Source organism: Manacus candei, unplaced genomic scaffold (genome assembly GCF_025592945.1).
Source record: "Manacus candei isolate 608988 ecotype Guabito, Panama unplaced genomic scaffold, ASM2559294v1 h1tg000052l, whole genome shotgun sequence".
NCBI lineage: Eukaryota > Metazoa > Chordata > Aves > Passeriformes > Pipridae > Manacus > Manacus candei.
The window spans coordinates 510428-532645 of NW_026138100.1; the positions used below are offsets into that span (position 1 = coordinate 510428).

At 37.3% G+C, this 22218-nt stretch overlaps 1 protein-coding gene across 9 annotated transcripts in view; it reads left to right on the forward strand.

Annotated features, from left to right (window-relative positions):
• Positions 1–22218, forward strand: part of ADGRG6 (adhesion G protein-coupled receptor G6) — a 109204-nt gene that overhangs the window by 22060 nt on the left and 64926 nt on the right. For all 9 annotated transcript variants that reach the window (XM_051801606.1, XM_051801600.1, XM_051801607.1 and 6 more), the window contains exon 3: positions 19111–19452. In XM_051801606.1, the coding sequence (XP_051657566.1) occupies positions 19111–19452 (342 nt within the window). The remainder of the gene's footprint in view (positions 1–19110; positions 19453–22218) is intronic.

Consider the following 22218-nt stretch of genomic DNA (forward strand, 5'->3'; position numbering starts at 1 on the left):
CCATGTCAACTGGATTACATTAACCCACATGGCACAACTAAACCCTGCAGAGAACTCCAAGAAGTTTAAAAGACAAAATGTCACTTTTTATTTGTCCAGGTGTCCACTAATTCTAACATTTCTTATACCGCAGATCCTTTGCGGTAGTGAAGACACTGGTCTGGTCAGAGGGAAAAATTGGAGTAAACTAGTTTTACCTGACTGCCAGTTACTGGCAACCTTTACGAGTGTTAACATTATTAGCATACCTTCAGGATGTGTGACTTGTAATTACACTCCTCTCTCAGAGCTCTAGACTAAGACTGCATCTGGCAGAAATGGGCTTGAAAATATTAGGATATGTTTGATCATGTTGACAAGCAGTGTAAAAGACTGAGCTAGTACTTTACTAAAATGTAATGAAAGCTTGAAGCAACTCACTTGAGTGGTAGCTCCTTACAACTGTAAACATAAGCAGAAGAACCTTTTCAGTTGCAACAAATAGCCAGACCACAGTTTTACCACCTTGAGAAAGGTGTCAAATGTCTGGTTTTCATATAATGCTCCCTGACACTGTGAAGGAGAATAAAAAGAACCATCACTGGAAAAAGAAAGCATTAATTTCTGCTTTCTTCTGAAATGCAGAAGAGACAGAAATAAACTAAGATGAAGAAGGAACCAAGATAGTCAGCAATTCACCATATATTCTGTAAGTTCTTTCTCACAAATGAGGGAACAAACCTGCTATTCTGCACAGTGCAGATCTGGTAACCATGGGACTAATGGTCCTACCTCTCCCTAGAAGGACAGAGCACTTCTGCATATCCTCATATCAACTCAGATATGGTCAGATAAATAGTTTATTTCTTATTGATGGGCAGTTCAGAGATCAGCTGGCTCAGACACAGATGTTTTTAGACCTTTCCATTTGAAACCGTTGTGCTGGTTTTGGTTTTTTAGTAAGTCCAAATGCCAAGAAACTTCTGATACTGTTACTTCCTGTAAAGTAACTGCTTTCTCAGAACAGGAAGGTTTGGTTACTTGTAAATAAAATAGCAAGATTTGCATTTGCAGACAGTAACAAAATTGGCTTTGAAAGAAAAGGTGCAATTGTTTGCCTCATCATAAATGAATGAAGACTCTTCTGGCAAATGTCTGGGAGTCACAGCTGACAGATGAATCTAGGAGTTGCCTGATTACTTACAAACAACCCTTTGCCATTTCCGTAACCAAAAACTGCTTAAAGTTGCTGCTGACACTTAATTATATTTAAGTTTAGAGTTCAGGCTGAAGCATACTTACCAGATGAGCCAAAAAAAGTGTTGAGACTGACACCACTAGTTCTCTGTAGTGCAGCGTGTGATTCAGTACTGGAAGATGTGGTCACACTTTCGTAGCCATTTAGATCAGGATGACATCAACTTTCTGTTTCTATGGCATTGCATAGATACAAGTGGTACCTGAATGGTTCTGTTGGAAGGAAGGCATTCCACCTAATCATCAAGTGCTCTTCCGTTTTCATAACTGATACAGACTGAAGAAAATATGCAAGCAGTTACCATCTGAGCTATTATAAGAATTTTTTCCTTCTTGTGATTGTTGCAACCTGATCATAATGACTCAATTACCACACACTACAAAATGCTGTAATTGCTGTTAGTCCAGTAAGCTGTCAGAGCCTGTTTTGGCTGTTCTGGGTGAATAGGTTTGAGTCTGACTACAAGAGGGGATGGGAACTGCCTTCACTGAGAAAAACCTGCAGTCATGACAGCCACAGAAGAACTGTCTTGCACACCCAAAAGCTTTTTAGACTACAGATGGATCTCCAGCACTCTGTCTCATTTCAGAGTTTGCTGCACAATAAAAAGAGGAAAGAAAATATTGGAGTTCCTGGAAAGCTTGGATGAGGAGTTCAGTTGTTATTAAATAAGATTGATTTTTCTTCCCCAAACATATTGTTTTTTTTAAACTGAAAAGCTTATAAATTTTAAAGAAAAGTGACAGGATGAAAATGCTAGATTAAGTGTTTTAATGATGGAGAAAAAAATTTTGCTTTGCAAATTCAAAACAAATTTTTAAGTAATTGTTTTGAATTTCCTTCAATATTTAAAAAAGGTTTTCTAAAGGTTTTGAAAGTGATGACAATGTAAAGGTTTTACACTTATTTACTGTTACTTTGCAGAATATTTTTGAAGGAGATTTCTTAATTTTTCCTTTTTTTTGAAATAAGATTTTCCATCTGGTTTTTCATATTGTACGTACTTTCAGGAGGTTACTTCTTTGCTACATCAAATTAATGTCTGGATCAGCTGACCAGGTATTAGGTTCATATTAGATTTAATACCTACAGGTATTAAAAGGTCTCGACTTTTCCATGCGTGCTAAGGGAGAGCTATACTGAAGCTATCCTGAACCATACTGAAGACTTCCCTGTTGGTTTGCACACACTGACTGCTCAGCAACTTTTGCTGAAAAACTTGCAATGATTGATGCTAGTGCCAGCCACACAGCTACTAAAATAGATTTAATAGATTTCATAAGTACTAGGAGATCTGGAATAGCCTGTCTCTTAAGGAAGTAGATACAATAATTCTTTAACTCTTGGCCAACCTCTGTTTTGCAGACTAGACTTCGCACTAGGGTCTACTCAAGTAATTAGAAAAAAAAAAAAGAATACTTTCCCTAAGGAGCTCCTTATATTGACTGTTTCTGAATTCAGCTACTAGCTGAAAGTCTTTGATAAAAAAACTCTAGAAGAAAGCAAGCATAAAGTCACTAAGTTTTATTGATGAACTCCGGACCAAACTCAGATGAACTGCCTAAAATTCTGCTACAGGAGTCTACCATAGTTCTGGGCTTAGTCAGTGGTTTGTGTGGAAGAAAGGACTGTAGGAAGTCACAGGACTGTAACAAGGTGGATTTAGGTCAACAAGGGGGCATGCGGAGTACAACAGCTACTTGGTTATGCACATAGGTAGCGTGAAAGGAACTGTTTAATTTTTCTTATCCATAGCAATTAGACACTATGGTCAGGGTGAAATGCAAGACTTCCTTTACTTCCTGTTTGCACAAGCTCTATCCTTTTTACTCTGCTTCTTACTGATGATTTTTGGACTCTCTCTCCTTGTTCCTCTGTGCTCTTACAGTTCAGCTAAGTTGTCCCACAGCCATAGTGTTGAACTAATTTCTGCAGAGTTGTTATGAAATGACTCACGACTCATTCTTTTCTTACTTGCATGAGTGAAATATGACCACTAAAAAAGTCTCACTGTGGTATGGCAAGGAACACTTACCAACTTGTTAAGTAGGCTGAGCTGTGTTTAAGCAGGTCTGTAAAGCAGGTTCCAACCTATACAGCATAGCATTAATATGCCTTCTCGTAATTCCTGTCTGTACCATGGCCTGATGGATGTTTCACAGTATCCTTGCTGTCAGGATATACTATATCATATTAGAAGGAGACACTATTAGGAGAAAGGAAGAGTCAGATACAGCCCTCACTGTTTTTTCACTAGTCTTTGTCCGCTTTTTTCTCATCCACGCTCGCGTGAGTACAATTATATGATCATTTAGCGTGGAAAGTGTCATTATGCTATGCCTTACCTTATTTTCAGTAGCTGTAGTTGTTCAGTTGTGACTCTGCGTTACAGACAAGACTCACCAAACAAGTTAATTCCATGTTTTTAGTCCACTTCTCGCCTTTTCTGATGCTACCTCTACGAAGGTAACACATTGCCCAGGTGAGGCCTTGTATTTATGTTTTTCTTTCACTCTGGAAAAGTGCTGTGGTTTGCTTCATTATCTTACAGTTCTTATTACTTGCTGCATTCAGATATTAGAGGGACATAGGGCAATGTTGTTGGAACAATTTTTCAAATTACTTCTTGTTTGTGCAGATCTTCTCTTTCTTGTGTATGCCTGGTAGGGACCACATTGAATAATAATTCAAAACTCAAACTGTGAGGTTTCTTAGTAAGAAGAACTTTTTCCACTCTGTTGCCTGCTGTTTTCTGATCAGATATTGTAGTCACTCACAGGTAGTATGCTTTCCGTGTGAAATCTTGCCACGCTTCAGGTATTCACCTTAAGCAACTTCTATATTTCTGTTGAACTTAGTGTGTGAAGATAGTAAGGTAGGTTATTTGTTTCTATGACAGAAACTGTACATGACCAGCAGCCAGATCACCCTATCAGGTTCCTTTTTTGTCAGTTACAGTTTTTCATGTTTGAGTCTATAGGGTGTGATCCAAATCCAACTGCAAACCGTGAGAGCATTTCTTTTGAGTTTAAACAGTTCTGGATGAAGCCTAAAATTAGATGATCTAGCAAAGGATGATGAAAGGATAAAAGCTTTTAGTTAAGCGTAGAATTTTGAACTGAAATAAAGAGAATTAGATACATTTTATGTATATTTTTTATTTAATATGTTTAAACATATCTTCTTCTTCAAAGCCTTAAATTTATTACCCTAATAATTTATTACCCTATTTTGAAGTGTTCATCCAGACTTTTGATGAAATATCTAGAATATCTAGGTGGACAACAGTGAACAGAGTTCACACTAACTTTGTTCTTGATCCTATGATAGGCTGAGTATGTGGGAGACAGCCACTGTTCCCACCAGTCTCCTTAGACTGCTTTTGAACACTGCACTGATGTGCTTCAGTAGCCTCTGAAGCGAATTTTCAATGCAGGGAAACAATCACTGAGATAAATCCTAAAAGAGTGGAGTTAAAAGTAATTGATGGGTTCATTTATAAACTCAAGTTTACAGTTTAATAGATTACACAGCATATGTGAAGAAATTGGGCAAAAAACCCCAAACTAAAAAATGACAAGAGAACTCCCAAGAACACTGCTTTATTCTCTTTGTTGTAGGAGGCGAATTAAATACCTTGCTGCTGTACTTAGTGTATTGTGATGGGTCATACTGGTAGCATAATGAAGGGTGTCATAGCAATGGGCATATGCTTTATGTTTTGCTGCTTTTTTATTAATTGTCACACCTGGCAAATTGCTTTTCTGTTAATCATTTTGTTCCATAACACTTGAGATATTTCTCTCTAGTTCTCCCTCCAAACTTTGTGATTAACTCTGCATAATCACAAACCTGGAGTCATGGGTAAAAATATACTGACTTTTAACTATTTACTTCTAACTTTTGTTATTGACTGTTACTGTAAAGTAAATCTACATTCAGGAAGCAAAATCCTCTCCCTCTTTAAGAGAAGAGCTTATACTCTCCACACTGGTATGTTTATGTCTTTGGGCTTGTACCATTGCTTGTTCAAATGCTAGCTCAAAAGTTATAGTATTGTGATCTTTAAGATTTTGCGTATCTGCAGAATCAAAGAAATTGTGATTAAAAACTACATTAAAAGGTAAGTAATGGGAAAGCAGTGGGAATTGTAAGTACTCTTAGAAATTCAGCATCAAATGCTCAATACAAGAGTTTGATTAGTGTCTCTTCCATATTTACTCTTTTTATTAGGCCCATTTTATTTTATATCTCAGTCAGACTTCATCATTGGAAGAGCCAGGACATAGGATCCTGAAGGATTCAATCTCTGCGGGTTTGAGAATTTCAGAAATAGAAAACTTTCAGTCAAACTGGGCTTTGATTCTCAGAGGTGTCCAGATAATCTTTCTAGGTACTCATTTACTTTCATATAGTTATTAGTTCATATTTCAGGTGCAAAGACAGAAAATACTGATGAATGGACTCCAACTCTAAATAAGAAGATATCTTTTTCACTGTGGCTTTGAAATAGGCTCTCCTTGAAAAACAGTTGAAATGTAATAACAAGTGGTGTTGGAAATGATGTGGAAAAGGAGAGTGCCATGGTCACTGGTATTCTCTGAGGTAGGTTTTGCTAGAAAGATTAGCTGAAAAATTGTGAGGTGAGAATGTTAAGCTTTGAAATTAATTCACATGTTGGCTTGCTTGAACTTCAAAGTTTTGTTGAATACAAAACCACTGCAGAGTTTAATATTTCAGGAAAATATTTTAAAAAATAATCTCAGACAGAAGGAATATGGAAGCAACCCAGGACTTGGCTGTCATTAATTGAATAGTTAAGGCAATTAATGCAGTACAGTGTGTTAAAGGTCAAGTAAAGGCACAATACTTGGTTGTAAATGTTAGTGTATAGTCATTATTAAGAGAGAACAGTTTGTTCATTTAGTTTTACAGAAGGATGATGCCATAAAATTCTGTCTCGTACTCACTTCCCGTCTCATTTTAAGGAACACTGTGCACCTGTCATTAGACTTCCTAATCTTTTAAAACCTCCTTAAACTGTGTCTCCAGAGCTAACAAATACCTTTTCCTGTCTACTTTATATGTCAATAACAGATTCATGAAAGAGATTTCCTTTGGTTGATTGGCTTGGTTTGGTTTCAGAAATTGCAGAGCGAATCAGTTGTAAAACTCTGCAGTTTCCATTAAATGGCAAGTGCTTCAGATGTTGTGTCCAAATAATGCTGATGACTGCAGAACCATCACAGAAAATAAAATAAATTCCTTCACATGAAAAAAGTTCTGTTAAGACTAAGAAAGCGTTCTTGTTCTTATAATAAGCTGAATAACTTGCTGATTTGGATTTGTGGAAACAAGAACTTTCCCCAGACAAACAAGAAGTGTATTTTCAGAATTCCTCTTTCAGTGAAGAATTGATTTCTCTTAGTATTTGAGATTGAAGTGGTCCAGTATTGCATAATTAAATACAATACATGTCTTTAATACAGAGATTAGTTTAACATTGTAGCAGACATGTTTAAAAACATCACACCATATTTGTAAAGCTGTTCTTTAAGATGTAAACAAATAATAAAATCAAGACACTAAGCAGTTTGGAATCTACGAGAGAGGTTTTAAAGCCAAACTTGGTCAAGCTTATCATAGTTTTCTTGCTTAAAGGGAGAATATTTTCAGTTTTTATGTGGTAAGTGGTCATAGTTAACAAAAAAGGCACAGTTAATCACTTATTTATTTCTGATTTGATCATTGTAAATTTGTTTTTTTGCTTTCAGTAAAGAAGCAAGATGCAAAAAAGAGAAGTGGGGCACATACTGTCTGTACTCAAGGAGTTTGATCAGAATCAAATTCCTAACTTTAAAGTCCATTCATCCACAGAATATCTGTCTTTAGAGAACTGGTAGAAAAAGCTTATAGAGTTGGAAAAAGCAATGGAATGTGTAGGTAGACTTTTTGATTGATTGCAGTGGGAGTTCAGTGTCTAGAGCAGTTGGAGAACTGGATGGAGGTTAGAAAAATAAATCACATAGCCCAGAGTGACAAAAAATAAAAGGTTCGGGTATAGTCACACAAAGATCAGTCATTTTAAGTTTAATGAAAGATAAGGAGACACTTCACTGTTTAATACAAGACTTTGCTGTCTGTGTTCATAATGTTTTCTTTTCTCCAGCAAACACACCAACAAACTAGGGGTGGAAATTAGTAATACAGCAGTTGAAAGAATTAGTGTTTTGAGTTAGGTATGCCATTCCTTACCACATTTACATCTGATAGAAACAATACGATAAGAAAGCTAGATGCTGTATCACTGAAATTATTTAAAATTATAATGAATGCCTTGTTTAAGAATATGGAGCAAAAAACAGCATTAGAGGGATCAAAGTAGCACTAAGGGTCCAAAATGCACACACTTCCACCCAACAAGAGGTATCATTCTTCATTAGTCTGCCATATCATGGCATTGTTCTGTTATGGCATTATTCTGTTCTCAGCAATGAAAAATATTAAGAAGTAATTTCTGATCTCACTTGTGTAGCTGCACTATTTCTAGCAAGTCTCTAAATGAAGCAGGAAGGGTGAAAACGTGGGCTAGCAAAGAGGCTCTAACCCCTTCCAGTCTCCTCACCTCTCAATATTAACAGTGTACAAGAAAATACCTGATATAATTATTCAGGACATCTTTTCAATTTGGTCTGGGCAGAACTGATTGAATAATAAGTGTTAACATTGAATATGTTATTTTCTGTGGGAGGTGAAAGAATGGCTAATTTTCTATGATAGGATAGAACAAAATATTTCTCTTTGTAATAGAAAAACCCTATTATTTTGTGATGTTAAAAAAAACTCAAATATTTTGACTTACATTGCTCCTTCTTGCAGATCAACTGAGACAGATATATTGCTAACAGCATCTATTTTTAATGGCTTAATAAAATGATCCAGAAAATACTAAAGTACTGAAATATAAGTAACCCAAATAATACTGAACTAGACAGTTTGAAAACTGGTATAAAGGACAGATAATAAAGTCTTAAAATGTTTTGAAGGCCCTATATGAAATCGATTTTGAGTTGGTGTTTTCCAGTATGTCTAGAATGCTTTAGTCTTGTATTATAATAGTAAATTCTAGTGTAATTTGGCATAGCTTCTGTATATTGTTAAACCCCAGCAAAATGTAGTTTCATCCTCTGCTGCAAGTGATCCATGTAATTGATAGCAAATTTTCTGGGATAGCTAAGCAATTCTAAAAAAATTTCTAAACACAAAATATAACCAATAAACACACAAAGCTTGAAGAATATCACTGATAAGAAGTAGTATAACCCCCTCCACCTTGTGTTTTTTAGAGGCCTTTGTGGGAGTTTAAAATTATGCTTATTCAGAATACTGATAGTAGCAGCAGGAAAAGACATTTCAACATTGAAGCCTGGGAAAGTAAACTCTGCAATTGAACTGTCCTCTTACAAGCAATAAAAGATGTTGAAGGCATCATGGGTCAAATGGAAACTGCTTTGGGTATTGGGTGTGTGTTGGATTTGTTGGGTAAAGCACCTAGTGAAAAGGCAGTATTTTCTACTTTTACTACACAGAATATTCTGTTACCTAGAAATTTTATTCTAACAATTTCTTTAGTCTGTGTCCAGTGTGTATGTAGAAGAAATGTATTTCTTGTCTGCATCTGTCTGATTGAGATTTACTAAGAAGCTGACCTGTGCCTAGATGTAATCTTATTTTAACCAATATCCGTGCGCTTCGGTGGGATCTCAAGTTCTACAACCCACACCTCACTAAAAGATTGTCAGCTGTTTTCCCACTAATTTTTTGAACAGCTTCCCAGACAAGCATGACGCTCATTTGCACGACTGATACCCAAGAATTTATTTAGCCATAATAAGCTCTTCAGCCTGTGTAGCCTGGTGTAGCTGCGTTGAAGCTAACTGTGCTTATCGATTTACTCCAGCTGAGGATGGGATCCTCTTTATAACACTGCAGTGGCAGACCAGCTGGGAGCCAGCAGCCAGAACTTCTTGCTGGAGTAGACAAAACCACAACATTCTTGATGACCATTTCTTTTGTAAAGCTTAGCATGATTTGTGATAGAGTATGATATGTAGATCTCAAGACTGAAAACAGTTACATGCATCAACCTTTCAAAAACACTTCACCTGTTCCCACCCTATCCCTTCAATAACTTAATTTTCTCTTTACTGACATGCACGTTAACTTATGTGCTTATTGTATTCACCTATATATAGTTACTAGTTAATACTTTTTCAACCAGCATATCTAAACTGAACTGCCAATACCACTCTTTGTCCCAAAGTTCTGTTACTTTGTGGAAAAAAAATCCAACTCAGGCCAAAATCAGCAAGTCAATTCTGTTATTTTTATAAGATTATCACAGGAATGCCAATGAAAATATTCTTAAGTTACAATGGGTGTAACACAGGATTTTCACATTACCCCCTCCCTCTGGGGGAAATCCATAACTTTGTCTACAGTGTGAACTCTACTCATATGGGTCAGGGCAGATTTACCTAGTCAGTGTGTTTGTTTCCACTTCCATTTTCATTGGCACAAAACCAAACAACTAAGGGGAAACAGGCAGTGCAGGGCCCCCACCCTGGCTCTGAGTGTATTTTCTTCTATTGTAGCTGGTTCCCTTAATTTCCCAGATCAATCAAAACCTGCTGGAGTCACTGCTGTGATAAAGCTGGTTACTGTCAGGGGATAGGATATCTGTGCTAGAGTGATGAAGAGGGGTCAGAGCTTTTTTAGGGCTTTAATAACCCTAAAGAAATAAATACCTACCAAATTCTAGCACAAAATGGGGCCTGGGTGCAGTATAGAATATCTGGAAGCACAATGAATGTCTAATGGTCTCTATATTGTGCTAGCATCCCACTCTGAGAAGAGCATCAGCTCTTACCTTTCCAGGACTATCATAAAGGTTTGGAGATCCAGTGTGTAACAAGTGCTGAAAATGTCAATACTTAGGTAACTCCTTTGAGTTTGAGGGCTGGATAGGATGCTTGAGAAGTCAAGAGGTCAGTTCCCTGAAATGTCCTGTCCAAAGTCTCAACAGCCTGAATACAAATGGTACGCACTCAATCAGTGTAAAATTCCAGTCCATCTGTGTCCCTTACAAAAAGGACTAATAATCAAGCCATGGTTTCTATATTTATTTATGAGAAAATAAATAACAAAATCTCTTTTGGTGTAGGACCGTATCATACAGTTGTGTCAAGAGGAAGTGCAGACCAGCTTCTGCTATCTTGGTTTTAGTGAAAAGCTTGCTGCTGGGTTTAGTGGTAGGTGGTGACTGCCTGTGTTCTTGGTAAATGCTTCCCAAGTCAGTAATTTACTATTCTCACTTCTGCTCTTCTAATCTTAACCTGATTTCAAAATTAAGCTTTGCTCTTCCTGATTTTTTTTTGGTACGTTATTGCTGTTACTGACCTCACGTGTATCCTGAAAGATAATTTTGATTATCATGTTAGAAACAGGATGTAATACCACCTGTTTCTCCCAGATTTCATTATAATGTTGGAACATCAAAACTAGCGACAACTGCTCTGTTTGCTGCTACATAAGATACACAAGACAGAGCCTTGTCTCTGCCTCACATGACTTCTTCCTGTTCTCCACACCTGCAATGGCCAATTCTACTCCAGTAAATGAGATATGCCCAGGGCTGTTCTCTGCCTCAGAGGCCAGCTCATGCTGTGCCTCAGGTACACACATTATAAAACTAGGGTAGCTGTATCCAGGCTGCATGTCGGGAATGGCCTCCAACCTGTGCTGGCTGCTCAGCTGTACCCAGGAAGGGTTTGTAGAAGAGCTGTCTGGACTGGCCTAAGTAGTGCCAGAGCCTTGTTCTACAGCCATATGGGCAGTTGAGTTCCAGAGACTGGGAGTGTGTCCACAAGCAAGGTGGAACTATTAATACTGTTCCTGATCAGTTGGTTAAGATTAATTTCAGACATAAGTCAGAAGGTTTACAATTCCTTACAGTTATTTTACAATTCCTTATCAATTATTTTATATCTGGAGGGATTCAGATGTCCTATTAGATGCTTGGAAAAATGTCTGTTCACCTTCTGCATTTTACATTCCCTGCTTTGATACTTTTCAGGTCCGAGTTCCATGGGGTTACAGTGTAACATAAGAGAAAATATTGTCTTTTATCAGTTTTCAATTTGCCATGTACAATTTCATTAATTGCTTTGTTCTTGTCCTACAAAAGAGAGAAAATAATCAGTTCTAATTACATGTGATGACAAATTTAATTTGTTAATTAACTGATAAGTAATAAGGGCTAGAGCAACAGGAAGCAGGAATAATAAGTTATTTCATAGACAACAGTTACACTTTCATATAAGTCTCTATATTAGCCTGTGAGGAGATTTTTTTCCCTACTATTTCATTATTATTAGGTGCACCAACTGGTTCAGCCATTTAAAGCATATGTTGCAGGACATAATGTGTCAGCAAGAGATGATGTGAGGCAAGCTGATAGGACTGGCCAAGGCATAGTACTCCCTTTGTCTCCTGGATTCAGTGGCCAAATCCCAATTGTTGAATTATTTTGTGAGAGCACAATCTTGTCTTTCATTGAATTATAAAAGACTCTGCCAGGGTTATGTGCTATTTCCAGTCAGGAATATGGAGGCTTTAAATTCTTGCTGGGTACAAGAAGTACTATGAAGATGATGCAATGGGAATGATGCAGAATGAGAGTCTGGACTGAGTTTTTAATAGCGCTTAAAATAGTGTTTTCTTACCAATCAACAAAAAAAGTCACATTTGCAAATAAAGAATAACACAGATGCAAAAGATTCTTCCTAATTACAACTTTATTGTACTTATGCTGTGCAAAATATGTTTGATTATGTGTTGCAGGAGAATAATGTAAAGTTTTACTCATATAAAGCTTATGAAATTTTATTTTATAAATTATGCTGGTTATATTACTGATGAGTCTATGCAGGTGATTTCACAGAGAAACTTGTAATGTTTATCCTGTTAGGAATTCTACATATTAAACTTTGCATTTCCTGGTCTTGAGGTGGAAAGTAATTTGGAAAGGAAATTTAAACTCTGGAAGGAACTATTTCATTACAGTTTGGTATAAAAGATCAACCTCTGTCTCCCCCCAAATTCAATCAGCATTATTTATTCACGTGGTTACCAGCTTTCCATACTCATCGTATGTGTGTTCGAGAGTGGATCTCACTCCCTGAATGGATATTTGCCTATGTTGGTCCAGTTATTACTTCTTTCATTAAAAAGAAAATAAAATGATCAGAAGTAGACAGGATGGCACGGTCTTTTTCCCTGCTCGGATCCATGCAGTGCCTCCCCTGTGGTTTTCAGACGGCAACAGTTACGGAGTCACGTCCTCCCGTTTGGCCTTGAGGGGGCTGCAAGGCTAAAGGCAGGGCTGTAAAGCTTCAAATACAGGACTCAAAGGCACCATTGTGCAGGAGAGGACTTTAAACAGTTGCTGAATTTTAAGTCTATGCTTAAATTCAAATCGTATCTGTGAGATTTTAGGGTTTGCTCAAAACTTTTGTGAATTTAAGAGCTGTGCACACCTAGTAGAAATGCTGAAGTAGAAATTGTACCATGTGATGATTACAAACCAGGGGACACAGCCATGCTTCCAAACAGTAGACCTCAGCCCTGTAACATTCTATGTGTAGGGACAAACTTTTGTACACATCAGGGTGAGAGTCTTACTTTCCTTCTATTTATTGCAGAGATAATCCTTTATTTTATTTTTTAAATCTGGATGTTTAAATAGAATTAGAATTGTCTGTTTGCTTTGAGGATTACAATACATGCTAACATTAAATTATGTATGTATATGGTAATTTTGATCAGCGTACTGTAGCATAATATTTTTGGGAGCTTAAACAGCTTCTACAATTTGGATAGCAAATATAGAAGCAAAAGTAAACCTGTCGCATCTCCTCATTTGCACTTTCTCAGACTGAACTCAGTGCACAGAGAGCAGAGTACATGGTTTGGTCTGCAGAGGCTCCAGAAGAGTGCTAGGCTTCATATTATGCATGAAAATTGTCTACATCATATCTCATAACTAACTTACAAGTGAGTAAGCAGAACAGAGCATTACTTTATGGTCAGAGTGAATGATGGGACATTTCTTTGCAAATAATATGCTCACACTTTGAATATAGATATTTTTGTAGATCTACAGATCCCCTTTACATCAAAATGATTTTTAAAGTGAAGATAAGCTACTGTGGAAGCCTTGCCATGTGATAGCTGTTCTGAGTTTGGTGTTTGTGTCTTTTTGGAATAACACGGGTTTGTTTGTTCTGTAGCCATTCCAGGCCACCCACATCTTGGTGGTTTGGCCCTTCCTCTTGCTTGTCTGCAGGTGTGCCCGTTCTGACCTCATTCACCCATCTATTTGCAGTCATAAATACATCTAACCTAATGTTTGGCCGTATTTGTGTTATGATATCCTTGAAATAGAAAAAAAACCCTGACAATTAATTGCTTATTCAAAGCAAATTTTTTTTCCACCTAATGTTCATCAAAATAGATTTTTTTTTCATGCTGTTGCAGCAAATGATTGTAAAGCTTTTCTATTTTGGCCATCACCGCACACTTAAAAGTGTCTCTGTCATGTCACCTGGCTGTGCTTCTCTCCTACTTAATTCAAATCACCATCACAAAAAAAGTACTGCCTCTTCAAATGCATGTAAAGTGCTTAAAAGGTCTCCCATGTCAACATGAAAGCAAATTATAGTTAATTCTTTACTGTTTTTTATGCCTAAAGTGCTGGGTACTCTAGGTAAGATTTTCTGTGGTTTAGGATTGGCCTAATTCTGTCAGGCAGGGGAGATTTTGTTGTCCACTTTAATATGACTAGAGTTAGCATGAAATGTTTTGGTTTTTTTTCTGAAAATTCAATTCCAGAGCGACATAGATTTATTTTAGGATATTTTCATATGAAAATTGTATCATCTACAGAGAGAAGTAAATTTAATTTTCATGCCAAAATGAAATCCAGGAACATTCTGTTTTATGAAGGAACCTTTTAAAGTATTAAAAAAAAATACCAGTAGTGTTAATTCAACCCACGCAGGCTATCATTGGTGTCCTGTGCCACTGCCTACACATATGTAGTCATTTATGCTTCTGTCAGGTGGAAAATGCTGCATCCCACAGCTAGAAAAAGAAAGACCCAATGCAAGGTGTCAATTAGTTTGAAAACAAACTGGATAATGCACAATTTGCAAATGCAGACTTTTTTCCCCAGAGACGCTGTTTTCTTTTGATCCTAACCTTCACAAAATTTAGGTCTTTAGGGCTGAAATAGACAGTGTCCCAAGCTGGATCGCTTTTGCGCTCTTCTGAAAATTCTCAGCCAAACGAAACTTGTTGTCCAGCACTTCTCCAAGCTTGGATAAGTGCAGAAATGAAAGCAGGTGGAGAGGTAGAAGTCAAAACTCATGCCCGATAAAGAAGTGCAGAGCATAATAGGGTAAAAGATAGGTTTGGGGGGAAAGGATGATAATGGAAAGAAGTAGAGAAATGTGGGAAGCTACAGGAAAATATGACACAGATTTTGGAGGCAATGTCTGGAATATGTTAGTCATTTAAGAAAAAATTTAAAAAAAAGAGAAGTATGAACAAATGTGATAAGGTTATAAAAAGAATGTTTCCTTCCCAAATCTGCAGTTAAGTATTGTAGCTCTGTGTCTGATTGTTGCTTCAGCTGCCCACAACTGGCTTATGAAAATTGCTTTCAAATTGTGCATTTCAGTGCTTACAGGTGTCTTCATGAGTTCCAGTGGTGGAATTGTGTGCTAGGACTCTATAAAGAGTCCTATAAAGAGACAAAATCAGTAGACAGAACAAGATGGTCAATTAATTTTTTTTCACAGGGTATGAAGTTTGCGTGTACGCATCTGTTGGTATGGTGCAATCTTTAATGCATCACATACTGTTTCACTTAGCCCCTTAGTTTTAGGGCAGTCTTCAGATGATTCAGAATAGTATAAGATACTTTCCCCTTTATAGAAACTAAAAGGTATATAAGTTAACTTGGCAGGAGACTCATAGAAGAGAGGGGAATGTTTTCATGGTTAGGAACGTCAGCAACAACGAGAATGGGATTGTATTCCTGCCTTTACTGACAAGTTCCTATCAAAGATAGCCAAATTGCTGTGACCAAAATTTTCCATTGGCCATTAAATACTCATTTTTTTATTTTCTGCAGTGGGCCAGATTGGCAGAGTGCTCTCCCAGCTGCAGTTTCAAGTCATTGATAGTGTGCTTTGGACATATAAAAAACCCTGTACAAATACCAAGTAGTTAAGAAAAATCAAGTCTCATTTCTTCTTTGAGGAACCCAAAATCTGTGGAAAGTTTTGCCATTTTTGTCCCATTATCTCCATGCCATTTCCACTGTAGTTAATTCCCCTTCTGAAGTCAATTAACATTTGTGAATTGCTTTGATAACTTTGGTGAAAGCTCTAGGGTACTCCAGAAGAATTTATTCATTTCCCTTTTTAGCATAGTGTTGAAGTGTCACACTGAAAGCTTAATTATTCTTTTATTATAGGAAGTATGAGTATGATGCAGGGGAAAGAAAGTGTAACTTTGAGTTTACAAAATGTTGAAATTAAGTGCTTGATTTCACTATCTAAAGAAGTGCTCATTTTGGTTTGGGGAAGAATACGGGGGGGTGGAAGAGAAAGGCGTTGTATAAATATATTTGTATAAAATATATTTAGAGAGTGAATTTCCTGTGGTCTAAAGTGGTAAAAATTACAGGTCAGCAGATTCTGCTTATGTGGGGTTCCTGACCAGGAATATCATACCTAAATTTGTTCGCATTAAAATCAATAAATATCTTGGATTGCTTGTGGAAATATTTGTGGTGTGTATTGCAACAAGTATTCAGTCTCCATAGTTCAGAACTGCTCTGGGCCAATGGGATTGCAAAATATCTGTCAGCTTTGGCTGACAGCCTAAGGTTGCCACAGCAGTTTTTCTCTTTAATGAGTAAAATAGGTGATGTTTATAGAAAAATAACTGTCTCATGAGAAGCTGTGCAAAAAGTTCCATTCAAAACCATTCTGTTTATATATAGTTTTGTTGTTTGTTTTCTTTTCTTTTTACTTACTACTGTGGACATTTGCATGAAAACAGGATATTTCTCCTTCAAATTGCAGTCATGGACAGAATAGCTACTATGCCAAAATGGAGCCAACCCACTTCAAAAAAAGTAAACTATTTTGCTTACCAAATCTGTTTCTTCTGTATATGCAAAGTTTTGAGCACTTATTTTCCTACCTAAATTTAGGGACTGGTTTTTTTGATGTAAAACCAACAAAACTGTATGGATGTAATAAAATGAGAATACATTACTGCGAAAATTAAATTATTAAAAAAAATACCAGAAACAACATTTATGTTTTAATATTTGCAGTGACAGCAGGGATAAAAGTATTTTTTCTTATGTGTGCTGACTTTTTTTTTTTTTACTCAGCCTCAAAACAATGATACATACTCAAGGGAGAGATGAATAGAAAAGATGAGTCCTGTTTTGGCTGTTGACAGTCAATAGAATTAATAAAGACAAGGAACATCAGTACTCTTTCTGATGGACAAATTTGGCTTTTCCAGTCTCAGGTTGAATGCAATATTCTACTAATAAGGGAACAACAGTTTTACTGACAAGTAGCATATTTTATGTGGTTCAGCAATGTTTTATAATGCCCTAAAATTACATTAGGTGTCTAAGAACGAATGAGTGTACATTAACACCCATGTTCCTATTTGTATTTACATCACTTAACAGATTAGTCCCTGACTCCAAGTCCATCTGAGTGCTCAGGGAAAGCTCTCAACTGCCCATGACTGTGTCATTTGTTTCTCTGGCAGGAATGAGTAGGAGAGGGAGTGAGGCATGCTGCCAAATTCTCAGCCCCTGTGAGCTCTCATCCTAGCAATAAGGAAGGCAGGAGCTTGAATCAGTGAGCCTTCCAGTGGGAGGCAGATCCAGCCAGAACTGTCTTACAGCTGCTCTACCCTGTAAAGGCTCACTAGCCCTGGACTAGCAGACTGCCTGCAGTGGCTTGTGGCATAGAGCATGCTTTTCCTGTCCTTCTTCCTCCTTTCAGTCTAGGGTGGTTCTCTAAAAGCTATACCTATCTGTGCAAAATCTATGATGGCAATTAAGCCATCATCTGTTTGTACAACTGCAGGATTTAGAGTCACCATACCAATAAGTAAATATTCCCTCTCTGGTTAATAAATGGAACACCAGGGTTGCAGTGCAGGTTAGAATAGTCCTCTAACTGTAAAGATTTGCAGAGAAAATCAGCGTGGATAGGCTTCTCTTTATACTACACAGATCAAGTTTTCCAATGCCAGGAGCACTACTTCTTCCCAAAGCTACCTGCAAATATTTCAGGCAATCCTTCTTTCTCATTTGAACAAAGAAGGATCCCACTGAGCTTTTCTAATGTAACCAGCCTGCAATTGGCTCTGAGAGCCCAAATAACGAACAGTCTCTTTACCTCTTTGTAGTCATATGATTTGTGTTTTGCAAATAAAAATTATAAAAAGTGTAACAATTCTACCTGCGGATGTAAACTGCTTTTTTTGGCATGTCGCTTTACAGGGTCAGGGTCCATTTGCTTAGGCAAAACAGCATTTAAATGTGACTTAAAAATATCAGATCCCAGGTAGTGGTAAGAAACATCAAGGGCTCTTTGCAGAAGTAAGTTGCATTTATTGCTATTTTATAGGTGCTCCATATGTAGTTTGCACTTCACAAACTTTTTTAGTTTTTTTTAGTTTGGACAGCTAATAATGCATATTCACACTGTCCTATTTTTTCCGTACTTGTAGTACTTGACTCAGGATTGTGGCTTGATGGAATATTAGCAAAGTAATTCAGCATAAATGTGACAAATACTTTCTTAGGTTATCTGTTGGTGATATTCAGTTCCCACCTAGTTTATTCAGTAATGCTTTGACAAATTGTTACAGATTTTAGCAGCAGGAAGTTTGTGGTAATTATATCATATATTATGCTAAGTAAATATATGATAAATGAGCAAATGTAAACAAAACAAGAAACGCAACCCTGTGGGCTAACTGGGCTTGCAATTCTCGTGGATGAGCACAGCAGATGAGCAAAGGAGTATGAGGAATACAATAAGAATTTCTTAAAACCTGACTGCCACAAATATGTCAATGGAGCTGATTCAGCATGGGAAGAACACAGTAATTTACTGTTGATTCAAAAACCAGTAGCTTACTGCTACTCTTCTGGGTGATGTGGAATGCATTAGCTGGAAATGCAGATGACTAACCTTCAGGAGCTGCCACTTCTGCTGCTCTTCAACCCGTCTCATGCTGCTCCTTTCTGGGGACACTTCTCTGGAAACAGTGGCATGGCATAGAGCTGCTGGGACAGCCACCAGTCAGCATCAGACCAGCAGTCAAAAAATGAAATTATACCAGTCATCTTTCTTGAAGTAGCAGTTTCAGAATTTGCCCCTCTGAATTCAAAAAGACTGCATTCGCTTTACCTTTATCAGGCCAATATTAATGGCAAATATATATCATGTGCACAAATTAATATTAGCAGTATAATTTAAATTTCTTTGCTGTAAGATTTCTTATATAAAATACTCTTTTCCTGTACTATTCCTCCAGCATTTTGCCCACTAGAAACGAGGCCTTTTCCTGCCTTTCTTTCTCCCATCTCTGTTTATATTTTTCTGTATAGAAATACATTTACTTATTGTGTTGATGATTACATGCCTTTTAAGTTACCTTTCTGCCTGACCTCCAGCCTTCTCTGTTTTTATTGTCAGCTCATGGATGCTACGACTGTAGGATCGTGCTAACTGACCCCTCTGGAGTTTTCACTTCCCCGTGCTTCCCCAGTGACTATCCCAACAGCCAAGCATGCAAGTGGATCATCCGAGCACCTCATGGATTTATCATACAGATAACATTTATTGATTTTGACATAGAAGAAGCTCCAGGCTGCATTTATGATTCACTGACATTAGACAATGGAGAAAGCCCAATGAACCTTTGTGGCATCACTGCCAAAGGATTATCCTATAACTCTACTGGGAATGAAATGATTGTGTCGTTTAAAAGTGACTTCAGTATCCAAAAGAAAGGTTTTAATGCCAGTTATGTACGAAGTAAGTAAAACCAAAGCATTTCATCCCTTTATAGGTGTTAGAAGGAAATGTCCTGTAAGGATTAGAGTGACACTTCCCAAAGGAATCAAGTCCTCCATGAGAAGGGAAAGGATGGGGGGACTGCAGGACACAGGCTACAGGGTTCTCTTGTATGTTTTTTAACTAATTTATTTTTCTTTGAATCAAAATTATTTTATTCTGACACATGACAAGAAATGTGTTAGAAAAACTTTTCACATGCAAAGATTTTAGGCCTAACAGTTCCTGCCTCTACCAATTTATGCGGGCAGATTTGAAAGCAGGATGCGTGTCCTTCAGGTCAGCATTACCTGCAGAGGACATAGGAACCTAAAGACAGCATGACAGGGAACTTAGCTGAGATAGAAACAATACCAGCCCAGACCTCTGGCCCAGTGAAATGACCAGTGGTAGGGAGGAGTTTGTACAGAAAGTAGAACTTCTCAGAGTTTGTCCAGTCTCTGGAACGAACTTCCAGGAATGAACTGACGTTGGAAATGGCTATCTTTTGTTCCAGTTCCTTGATATTTCTTTCCCTTCCTTAGACACATAACAGTGGTTTTAAAGGTTTTAAAAAGCCTAAAACTGCAAAAAACAAGACACTCCTGCTTTTTCTCCTAGAAGGGTGCAAATAGCTTCTGATTGGTGTTTGTTTTTTTATTTAAAGCGTTAATTAGAAGTTGCATGACGTTAAATGGAGGGCATTAGGATGATCACTGCCAGGCCCCATATGCGGCTCACTGTTCATTCCACTTCTTTAGTTTCCAATTGCATTCTCTCAGTAGGCTTTCTTTTTGTAGAAGTTGCACACCTTAAACTGAACACTAGTACTGCATTGAGTATTTACATTATTGTAGCACACTTATGTTCTGCGGATTGGCCGGCTGCCTTAAAATCACAGAGCAGGGAGGCTTGGCAGTTCTGTCTTCAGTCACAAGCACATCTTCCTTTATTTAAATTTTAAAAATATTTATTACACGTCATATATTTTAAAATAATTAAGATAGTAACTCCCAGGAATGATAAGACAAAAGCAGGCCTGATTATGACAGCAAAATTTGTGTGCAGTTCTTAAAATTAAAAAGGTAACACCACAGAGGAGCTGACAATATCTCTTTCTACTGAGGTCCTTTCATGCTGACAAAATGAATGTAGTAATAATTCTAGGAGCATTGGTTTTCTTCTGAAAGTGGAAGCAAATTTTCTGAAAGGTTTCTCTATTTGAAAATAACAACTCTTGCTGTGTTGTAAGAAGTCGTAAAATCAAGTGGATCATAAAAATTATTTGCAGTCAGATTATTCAAATGATTTATTTCTTTATTCCTCTTTAATATTTTAATGTTTAATTATCACTGTAAGGGTAAGATGACTTACAATTGGAATTTCAAGATGCAATGTTGCCCTCAGCTGTGTTTAATGAGGAAGAGAGGAAAGGTCCACAGACATAGTTAGAGAGCCCTTTGTGTATATATACCTAGAGGTAATGTATTTTTATGAAAGCAAAAATATTACCTCTATGCCATATTGGATAGTGCCTTCTGTTCATGGATAGCACCATTAAATAGTCTTGGAAATCCTTTTATTTTGAAAAAGAAGACTATTCCCCAGTGTGAATAAAAGTGTCAGAGACCTTCACCAGTGACTTGTATTTTAATGTTTCATATGTATTGGTTCAGAAGGTCTGTGTTAAGGCTTTTTGTTAAGCATCTAGACTGAGGCCAATGAATTTGGCTTCATTACTCCAAATGTGTAACTTTCACCTGACAATCTTGATTTTGACCGTGGATGCTGGGAGAGCTGGCCATATGCTTCTAGGGCAAATTAAAACTGTATTCTGCTTATTACCCACAGTTGTGCAATTATGTTAGTTTCAGAAGGTTGTTACAGACAAAGATCATAGTGACATTTAACCTGGAAATGGATACAGAAAATGGGCTTGGTAAAGGTATTATAATGTACCACTTGCTTTTCAAGTTATAAAAGCAAGTGGACAATAGGACATCAGCACACACACACATTGAAATTACAACTCATCCTCATGGCAGATGTCAATGAGTTTTGGGAGGGAAGTAGATTGGGAATAGAACAGCTTTTCTGTGACAGCTCAGTGTTATGTAAGAACAAACAAGTTTCAAAATGAGTTTTGCAAAGTGTGTTCTGTTATCCATAGCAAGTTGGTAAACAAATGCAGCTTTGCCAGTCTTAGGAAAATTAATGTCTATTTACACCAGCTGAAGAGCTGGCATGGTAAATAATTTTCTAGTAATATTTAACTGCATAAGTAATAGCTCCACTTGTCAGTAAAAGTCACTCAATTGCCAAAAGGGGAGGACAGAGAGCCAAGAGATGGCTGTTAGTACAGAAATGCTTGAGACAATGTCAAATTAGCATACTGTTGAGTAGTACTGCAGTAGCTCAGATTAATAGCACAATTCACTGAGGTAGTGCCAAGACACTCTGAAACAGGCACTTGGTATGTAGACTTTTGTAGATCTCATTGAAGTTTGACACATTTCTTCAGCATCAGTGACAGGGCAGACAAAGGCACCAGTCAAGCACTGAACCGTGCTGAAAAGCCCATCAGCTGACAGGAAAGCAGTTTTCCCTGCAAGGGATGGTAAAATGCAGTCTAGGGACTCCTGGCTTGCTTATGCATAAAGGGGTGTATGAGATGTGAGATAGTGAGATGCAAGTAAATTTTTTTGTACCTTCTTCATGAGAAAATCGCAATATGTCAGAAAAACCCAT